This window comes from Schistosoma haematobium, chromosome 6 (genome assembly GCF_000699445.3).
Source record: "Schistosoma haematobium chromosome 6, whole genome shotgun sequence".
Taxonomy (NCBI): domain Eukaryota; kingdom Metazoa; phylum Platyhelminthes; class Trematoda; order Strigeidida; family Schistosomatidae; genus Schistosoma; species Schistosoma haematobium.
In genome coordinates this window covers 16,654,185-16,664,227 of record NC_067201.1, presented here as the reverse complement: position 1 = coordinate 16,664,227, position 10,043 = coordinate 16,654,185, and the positions used below count along the sequence as shown (strand labels likewise).

General features: G+C 35.2%; 1 protein-coding gene across 2 annotated transcripts in view; it reads left to right on the top strand.

The window, feature by feature from the left end:
* Positions 1-623: 623 nt before the first annotated feature.
* The window catches only part of C2CD3 (C2 domain-containing protein 3), a gene marked incomplete at its 3' end in the record, with an annotated part of 101,514 nt that continues 92,094 nt past the window's right edge, over positions 624-10,043 (top strand). The window contains exons 1-6 of one of the 2 annotated variants that reach the window (XM_035731891.2): positions 624-705; positions 3,261-3,402; positions 3,435-3,538; positions 3,577-3,623; positions 7,176-7,237; positions 8,906-9,031. In XM_035731891.2, the coding sequence (XP_035589648.1) occupies positions 3,309-3,402; positions 3,435-3,538; positions 3,577-3,623; positions 7,176-7,237; positions 8,906-9,031 (433 nt within the window). In that variant the 5' untranslated portion in view covers positions 624-705; positions 3,261-3,308. Of the gene's footprint in view, positions 706-1,136; positions 1,440-3,260; positions 3,539-3,576; positions 3,624-7,175; positions 7,238-8,905; positions 9,032-10,043 lie in introns of those variants that run through there. The other variant, XM_051216986.1, reaches the window with a different exon arrangement.

Below are 10,043 nucleotides of genomic sequence, written 5' to 3'. Positions count from 1 at the left end.
GCCTAGATATGCGCTTCTCAGCATATTGACATTCTTCTGAAAAAGCTTCGAACTCATTCACCCCTGCCCTCTGATCTTACTAGGTTGGTATCTTCCGATTATAAAGGTGTTGGGAACAAGAGCGTTGTTAAACCTTGAATATGTGTGGCATCTCTCGATGACTAGTAACTTACTATCTGTTATCATCAACACATATTATTAGCTTGTTTCTATCCCGCCTATGATTATTATTATTTCTTTTTCCTTTTTGTTCCTACGCTTCGATCTTCTCACACCACTTGCTTACCAATTAATAAATATGTTTATTTAGTTCGTGAGACAGTCGCCAACTCTAAGCTTTTGAATTTTCACTTTATTATTTATTTGCTGTGCGACCAATCAACTTTCTATCTGTTCAGGTGACAGCCATCGGTATCCAGAAACTCTACTGTGCAGAGACAAACCCACTCACTTATATTGCAAAATTCACAAACACACAAATAACTAACAAACTGGTTAGGATAATTGAAATTAAGTGGCTGAACTTCCACTCATTGGACATTACACAGGATTCTGAACAATAATGAATTACCAATAATACAGTGCAATGAAATCAGTCAGTTCATAAGAATATTGGGAATATTGACAATTGAAGGTCAACTTAATCCCTCTCCGCTTGATCATAAGTTTCAAGACACATTTGAATCTCGTCGAACCTTAGTTTTGGTTGTTAGCTTAACTTTGTTTTACACTTACGCCATTGTAAATTTTTAGTAACTGCATCCATTTTAACACATTAGGGTATCCATGTGTTCCTGAGTTATGACTGAAGCTTTTTGTAATGTACATCTTGCTTGTCATTTAATATGTAGTGATATTACATCTCTACACTGTAATATCTGATTGCAATAGAATCCGAGTTAAAGATTGAGTTTATGGCCACAATTTAAGGTTTGACATGGGTTATATATATATATATATATATATATATATATATATATATATATATATATATATATATATATATATATATATATATATAAGAAACTTTTCTCTCATCCCAATCAACCAACAAACGGGAACTGTCTACTTTTTGCCTAAATATACGCGCGAATCGTCTACTTTTCGCCTTAACATACTTTTGCATAATCCCAAAGGTCTCCCATGTTAGCCTTTATTCTCACAACACACCACACTGAAACTGCAATCCGCGTAAAAATGGCTTATGTTTACATAAATTAATTGGAAAGAAAAAGCGTATTATTACACAGCATTATTGTCATATGGCAGAAGCTTGAGCGTCAATTGTCATGCATTTTCATTGTAATTGCCAATTCATTGTTATTTGAGATCTTCAAAAGAAGAAACAGGTGATTATTAATATGGCATGTGTACTTAATTGCAAGTTCACTGAAAATCAAACAAACTTTCCCAACACTTGAATAAAGTTTTCCATGAAAGTAAGCTCATTTTAAAAAATGTATATTGAGAAATATGTTGAACATAAAAATATTCCGCGGATTACTTCTGTTAGCCACTCCTTATATAAGGAGTTATAACTGTGATGTTTCAAAACTGAAATATAGTTTCGTTGGCTGTGTTAAAAAACATGCCCCTTGTGATTCTCTCCATTTATTATCACGAATCACTCATGTTTGTTCGGAGATTTCTCAGCCTTGATTTAGAAGTAATCCAAGTTTGATTTGCGAAGTGGACTACCATGAACATTTAAGTGTTAATCAAACTAAAGTTTGCCAACATTTCGTCTCATATTTGTGAACAGTTAATCAAATGCTTTCCCATCTATCGACTTGACGTTCCGACATCGTGAAAGAAGAACTCGACTAACAGTTAGTGTTAAGAATTGATCTACAACTACAAAGGTAGCTCTTAGTCAACTCTGAGAATAAGTTTAGTCAACGACATTCGAGAGTGAGTTCCATAAAATCCTCCACCATTGCTAAAATCTTTGAATCACATGTTTCTTTACATATCACGAAGGTGTGTTTATAGCTCCAGTATACATGATGCTCCCTAAACAAAACGCAGCATTTATTTCAGAATCGTCTCCGCGTTGTTATACTTCCTACAAGCACTCACAAGCGGCCCGTTAATCGATGGTTCAATGGTTAAGACGCTGAACGTTTAGTCGCTAAACTCAGAGTTCGAACCCTGCTCCATCTACTCCAGTTTAAGTAACCCGACAATACTATTAGCCCTCACACTCATGCCCAAATACCCAGTAAATGAGCTAATCAGATGTTTTTTAATGACTAACGGGTCAGTTTGTTGTATTAGCATTCTACTTTATGTAAGTAATTATTGGTAATTTAAGCAAATACTCAGTCAGTCATACAAAACGTGGGACCTGACATATGTGTAGAAGGGCTCATGTTGACGTGCTCCATTAGCATAGCAATACGAAACTCAGATCAAATCTTAATATGGTAAGAGTAGTAACTGTGTTATTGGTAGTCAAAAATATTAGGTATCGAAGATCCTAATCGAGAAAGTATAAATTAGTGAGATAAAAACTAAAGAAAGGTATTACGAATTTAGAGACTCGGATGCTAAGCGATGACTAAATGAACTTGAAAACAAACTGTCCTGTCTAAAAAAACTCACGGCTGAATTATATACAGACTCTAGAAGGTACTGAAAATGTTTCGGCGTAAGTAATGGTCGCTGAAAGTTCCGTAAAAATAAAGGCCTTCAGAGTTACCATTACGTTGACTGAATTTTATTCGTATTGTAAAAATTTGTCTGGCAAGTAATCACAATATCTAGACTACATAGAGGGCGCATATATGTCTAGTGCCCCCTTGTACCAATATTTATGTGTTTAAATAAATAAGACTACATACCTAGTGCACTACCGACATCATAATAAAAGTAGGTCATGCATCCTGATGTTGTCACTCCAAATCTTGCGACTGAAAACTAATTCTACCACTTCCTGTCTAATGATTTAATTGGACGCGTGATCACCTCTACAGTACCCGCTCAATAATACAATGCAGCGCTGTTCTTCCATCAGTTTTTGTTGTGTCCTATGAACTAACTCCTATCACGAAATTACTGCTTAAAGTTGACACCAGATTCTAAGTTAAAACATGGTACTATGAAATGTCTTTTGAAATGTAAAATTTATTCTGAATATTAGGATATTTCTCCCACACTGACCTTTGTCATGGCATTTGTAATTTGATTTGGGTTTTATTCCAAACGATAAATCAACGTGGCCACGTTCCACATTTTTAAAGTTAACGTTTTTGTTTTAGACGGCTTTACTTGACTAAGTGCATTCACTATAGAGGAAAGCTTTAGCGATGGATAACTACCAGTCATTGTTACCAATTTTTGCAGCAGTTCTTGCGGTATGGAGTATTTTACTTGGAATGTCTTTTCATCAAATCGATGAAGGTTAATGCTCTAATAAAAATTTATAAATACAGGTCATGTTGGTGTCTATTACCGTGGTGGTGCTCTACTATCTCAGACCAACGGACCCGGTTATCATCTGATGATTCCCATCATAACAACATACAAACCTGTTCAGGTATGAATGACAGTTTTTCGGAATATTTCGTTTGGTAGATTACTTTACAAACTGATGAAGTAAAGGATGTTCCTTGTGGTACAAGGTAATTTAGTCAAAATTAATCATCTTGATTTGTCTTATATAGCTAAAAGCTAAACTGTGTTATCAAAGTGTTACTCGATTTAATCGGTTTAATCATTGAGCACTGATGTCCAAGATTCTCGCTATCCTAATACTATTTCGAATCTCAGCCAACTAGTAACATCTGTGGGCGCTGTTCTGTAAATAGCGTTAACCAACGTATTAACGGTTTAAGAACTGTCTATTTTTAATGCTCAGAATACTTCAGGAACTATCGCATCTCCTCTCAAATGTGCTGCAACTAATTCTTATAATCGTAACAGCCACGTTGACTTGGTGGTCATGCTTGTTTATTGTCGTGGTATAATTAATATTTTATGTTCTTAAATAGTGAAAAACGCTTATAGAGGACTAAGGTACATCTTAGCTGTGTTTTTATTTAGATCTTATTCCTCACTGTCCTTGGTGTCATGGTGTGACCTTGAAAATTTCATGTTTTATGTGACCTGGTATCCTGTAATACCAGACATTTTTGGTTGTAATTAGTACCAAATTCAGTTACGTTAGGAAAACAGCTTAAGATGGAGTTGAGGTCTGGCGGTCAAACTTCACAAATTTGAGGTCATAGCTACGAACTTTGCTCTATGTACGTATATATATGCATTATCATTCGACGTGATATAAAAAATAAGACTCAAATCTGAAAAAAGAAATCTAAATTTTCTTAGTATTCCGTTTTTCTCTTGAAGTCTGACCATGATGGTAAATTCAGTTAAAAAGCTATGAAAGCTAAAACAAAAAATCTAGAATTCAATGTCATACTCTTGGTTGGTTAATGAATTAATTCATTTATTTGAACACAAATATTTATACAAAGGGGCACCGAATACATGTACACCACACAAGTTACTTGATTTGTGTGTGGGCTGTGATACTGCTCGTGTACCCAGACCGAAGCAGGCGGTTTTCTTAGGGGGCCACACCCGGAGCCTTCGACTTAAAGGTCTGATCCACAAAGCAGTGGAGCATCGTAAGGAGATGCATTCCCATGGTAACCAGTGACCAATAATTGGTTCATACGCCATTTGTGCCCTCAAGGTAGTGGGGCCCATGTGCACCATTGGTTTGAAATCAGGGTTTTCCAACTCATCTGGGTGAAATCTCCGTGTCCACCAACCCGGTTAAAGCGCCGGACATTCGCTTTTCGTCCTCTCAATTTCGTAAACAACAGTAGTGCCGCGAGAAGGCAGTGAGTAGGACTTCCCTGACAGTGGCCGTATACGCGTGGCCATGTGAGAGCATTTTGAGAGGGACTGCTGACTCTCCCTATCCTCGGCCGTACCAGGGCATTTAGTTGATTAAAATAAAATGATGTTAATATCTTTCCTTAAGTTACTGACAATCTGTGATCCGGTTTGCAAACTATAGAGTTTCCATTTTAGTTAATCGGCGTAACGGTTACCAATGTTTCTAAACAGATTTTTAAGTTTGAAATCAATTACGATGGCATGTATTTATTTACCGTGCAGCGTTTTTTCTATTCGATACTGCTTTCCTCCGACCATTATCCTCTCTTTAATATATTGGTGTTCCGTTCCTAGAATGCAATCTGAATGACATAATTATTGTACCATACTCTAAGCTATTTGCTTGGGAGTCTCATCAGCCCTTATGGTCTGATGTGTGACGAAACCTCAGCACGGATACAGAAGGCTCGACTAGCTTTTGCCAGCTTGCTTCATTTATGGCGTTGGCGAGATATCCGTCTATCAACTAAAGGACATGTTTACTGCGCAGCAGTTCGTTCCGTCCTAATTTATGGCAGTGAAACATGGCCGGTAGGAGTAGAGGATATTCGCAGGTTACTAGTATTCCATCATAGGTGTCTTCGAAACATTGCTTGTGTATCCTGTGACCACCGGGTAATACAGTTGTTAGGAAACGGGTACTAGGTAAGGATGGCAAATCAATTAATGGAGTAGTGAAACTTTATCAGTTGAGATAGCTGTGACATGTGTTACGTATGTCCAACCACCGACTGCCTCGACGTGCGATGTTTCGTGGTGTAGGAGTAGGTTGGAAGAAATCTAGGGGTGGCCAGACCAAAACATTGCACAAATCCATGAAGTTACTGACAAGTGGACTTAGCCATGTTGATAGGTGTAGACTACCTGGTTGGAATCCGCGAGACAATAGCAACTGATGGTTAGAGACGTGTTGCAAAATCGTTTGCAATGGCGCAGGTGCATCCACTCTTTGTGTTCTCCAAAATTCTAATCTGAATTCTTCATGTCCTTTTTTTCGCTTTCCAAATTTGTTTCACTGTATTATACTCGTTGAATAACATCTTCAAATCCTAGTGTTTCCGATTAGTGCCTATACTTTTACTACCTCTACCGCTATGGGATTTGAATCGACAATCTTCTCTGTGTGCTATTGCTGTATGGCAACTCGGACTGATATATGTACGTACGAAGTCCCACGTTGTTACTGACTGGTATATATATATTGGAACGCATTTCATGTTGTAAAATGAGCGGTAGGATACTATATTGCAAATAACGCCTCCCGATCGTTTTGCTTATCAATTATTAATAATTGTAAGTAATAGGAATAATATGTTAAGATTCGGAGTTACTATAAATAGTATTGCCTTTCGGTGAAATATAATTATTACCAATGAAGCAACCGCTCTTCTTCAGATTTTACGGTTTGGAAGACTGAATCATTTCTGTTTTTATGCCACATAAAATATTCCTGATGAAAACTACTTGTGAAAGGTTTTCTGGTGAAAACCACCTAGTCATTCTGTTTTACTATTTCTAAACACTATTGGAAAGTCTTTCGCTACGTCTCATTTTACAAGGTTTGTAAATACTTTTTTATTGATCTCATAAATGGTACTGTTTACATATTGTTTGCATATATACGTTCATCTGATCATTCCTTAGAAAAATATATCATTCTGTTCGTTGTACATTTCCAGTTTTATGTTTAAAATTCATTATGTAACCAGAAAACTAGTCTGTTTTGAAATACCAGTACTTGTGTACACTTTGAAGCTGTTGTAAGCTTTCATTCTCGAGTTGATTTAATTAGTTGTTACAAGTCTAGGTTTTTCTAAAATGATGACCGAATTAAAGCATAATCATGGTTATTATCTAACGACCGATTGAAGTATGTTATTTTTATTATATAATGAGTTATTTTCAATCTAAAGAACACTAGGCGTAATGTTTTTATGTGTAGTAGTTAACTCCAAAGTTCCAGTTAATTAAGATAATATATTCTCACATAAGTAGAAGGTACAATTTTAAATAAATATAATACATAATTTTCAGGTGCTCTGAAGATTCTCTTGTAATTGCCCAGTATTTATTCATACTACATTACATCAGTTTTAATTAACAAACAAGCGATTTCAGATGTCTACCTAACTCCGATGCGATACGTGGGTTGTTAAACATACTGACGATAGTCCATTTATATTTTTACTCATTTTTACTGTACTATTAAATTAATTAGTGTATCTTCATTGTCTGTCTTTGTTTCCTTTTTTCCTTAATATCACCAGTGGTGGTGTTGTCATTTATTTTGATCGTGTTGAAGTAGTCAATTATTTGGCGGCTGAAAGTGGTAAGTTCAATGGTTTTACTTTTCTAGTTAGTCTGTTTTGTTCAATAAATTGAGAATCTAAGTCACATCTTTTGACTCTTTAAACAGATGCACAGCATGCACAAGGGTTTCAAGTATTTTTAGCAGTGTTGAACTCTGATCCAATTTAGTTAGTTTTACTATACTGCCTAAATCGACTAAGAAAATTAACGTTTTAAATCTATTGAAATGTAGTAACAATCCACTTTAGTTGTTTGCTAACCATCAATCATAATTAAATTGCTGCTAATCGATTTGGTGCTTTTAGACATGAGCTTGGTAAATTCTTGTGAACCTACACTAAGCTATTATCAAATGATATAAGTAAAGTTGGAAAGACATTCCAAATATAATTATGATACGGTTTTAAGATTCTTCGGAGTTCTGTTCACCGTAGTGATAAGGTGTAACTACAGTATCAATCTATAGCATCTGATTTATGGTTCAACAATAAATAATTTCGTAATAGTACATTTTTGATGACTTAGAAAGTCGTCTCATGAAATTTTGACTCTTGCTAAAGTACATTCAAGCCACATAAAATAACCTAATAGTTCTATAGACTTCAAGAATTTATAGATTCACTAAGTAATAACGGTACGTGGCCTATTAACAACGATCAAATTGATGTTGAGAATATCAAACTGATTCAGAAAGATTTTACAGTTATAAAGGAAAGAAAACGACTAAAGCTTTCCATGTATTACTAAACTCAGCTACGCTCAGTACAAAGGAATGGTTAACTGTCCATCTAACTTGAACCATTTATCCAAATAGCTTTACTTAATTTATTCTGATCTTACACCATTAGCACATATTCTACTTTTTCTTAGTACAAATATCGCATTTTTCACAAATATTATATCTCATGTAAAATCACCTTTACCCAAATAACGTGTTTGGATTTTACTACTGTTTAATTGATTGGTATATTTTAAAAAACATTAAACAGAGTTGGATAGTGGTTAGCAGTGGAATATAGGACATCCATTTCGTTCTGTTTGTGATATCAGCTAGATGTGCTTGCACCTCAGTGTTAGTATTGACACCGGGACTCCAGTTCAGTATCTTTCACTTCAAGTACTCAACGCATCATTCATGTAGCTACTGAATCAATATAGCCAGTAACTTGTGCAATGGATATGAATCTTCCCTTCGATATTAAGAAAAGCAATGGATTAGTCTCTCTTGACATATGTACATTATGTGCGGATTCCAAGTACATCCGACTGACAAGTCACAAATAGGAAGAAAGGAGCTCTCTCTATTCTATTGCTAACTACTATTCAACTTTGCTTAATATGCTCTAGATAGCTGTACTGTCAAGACAATTTTCATATATACCATGATCAATTGCAGTCCTTACCATTAACGAGAAGATTCAAACAATCTTCACAAATGAGTTATTTTAAAAACTGCTCTCTTATTATGTTAAGAGTGTTGACCAGTTATTATTTTAAGTAATACATGTTAAAACAGAACTCATGCAGTAATCGCTAAACTGATATGATTGACTGCCTTAGTCATCATATGAAATTTCGACAAACATTTCTTTAGAATGTTTTCGTAAAGATATTTAGTTAGTGGAAAAACTATCTGATTATGTAATCCATTTTTGTATGTTTCTTCTGTTGTACATTCACTTTCTAGTTCATGATATTGTCAAGAATTATACAGCTGATTATGATAAAACACTAATATACAATAAAATTCATCATGAACTAAACCAATTTTGTAGTATACATACTCTACAAGAAGTGTACATTGAATTATTCGGTAAGTTTTTTATTTCTGTAATTTTCGAGACATTTTTTGTTTGAGTCTTCTTTCGTTAGTAATACAGTCTGTAAGACTTCAAATTATGCAGTTTTTGTATTATTTTCGGTAATAAGTGATAGTTCTGAAATATAAGAAATTCTCCGCTAACTTTTTCTAATTCATATTTCCCCATTGACCTCTTCTGTTATGTCTTTGTCTATTGTCGCCTTTAGTTTGCTATTTTTGTTGTCTCGAGGTTGTTTCTGCCATATAGACAGAGTTGTTGTACTACAAGTTTGACTTTTGTTTGGAATAGTAAAGCACTAATGTGGGATTTTTAGAGACAACAGGTATCAGTTTTACATGTGGTTTCAGAATAGCTCTAATAGATATGTTTGTTGACAGCTGGTGAGCGAACTAACAAGCATAACCAAAATAGAGCCTAGCACATATGCTCTTTGGTCCAAGTTGGCATACCTGATTAGTGAAACAAGATTGAAATAGCGAGAGAGATCGGAATAATGTAGAACCAATGTTAAAAAGAATGGTTAAACCTTGAGAGCACATTTTTAAGAGACAGAGTAAAAAGATACGTATAAAGTTACTGGGATTCAATATCGAAAGGAAGGTAGAGAGTGAATGCATCTGTGCCATCGCAAACGATTTTGAGCCATGTTGCTCGAAGTCTTCAACCACTGATTGCAGTCATCATACGGACTCGAACCACATGCCAACATGCCTCAGATAAACAGTCAGTCACGTTTTGGTTTGACCGCCCCTAGCTTTCTTCCAACCTACTTCTTCACTTCCAACCATCATTCCCTGAATCATCACTGGTTTACAATGATAGTTTATCAACTCATCTAACTAGGCCCTTTTTATAACCATTAACGTGATTTAAGCAGCATTTACTTGCCCCAGCTTGTTCACTTTTGTTTAAAAACACAAACTCAATGGTGTATTTTATATTCATAGACTGTTATTTTATAGTTTTTCGTCTGCTTTTCATACTTCTAAAATGTGTGTGACA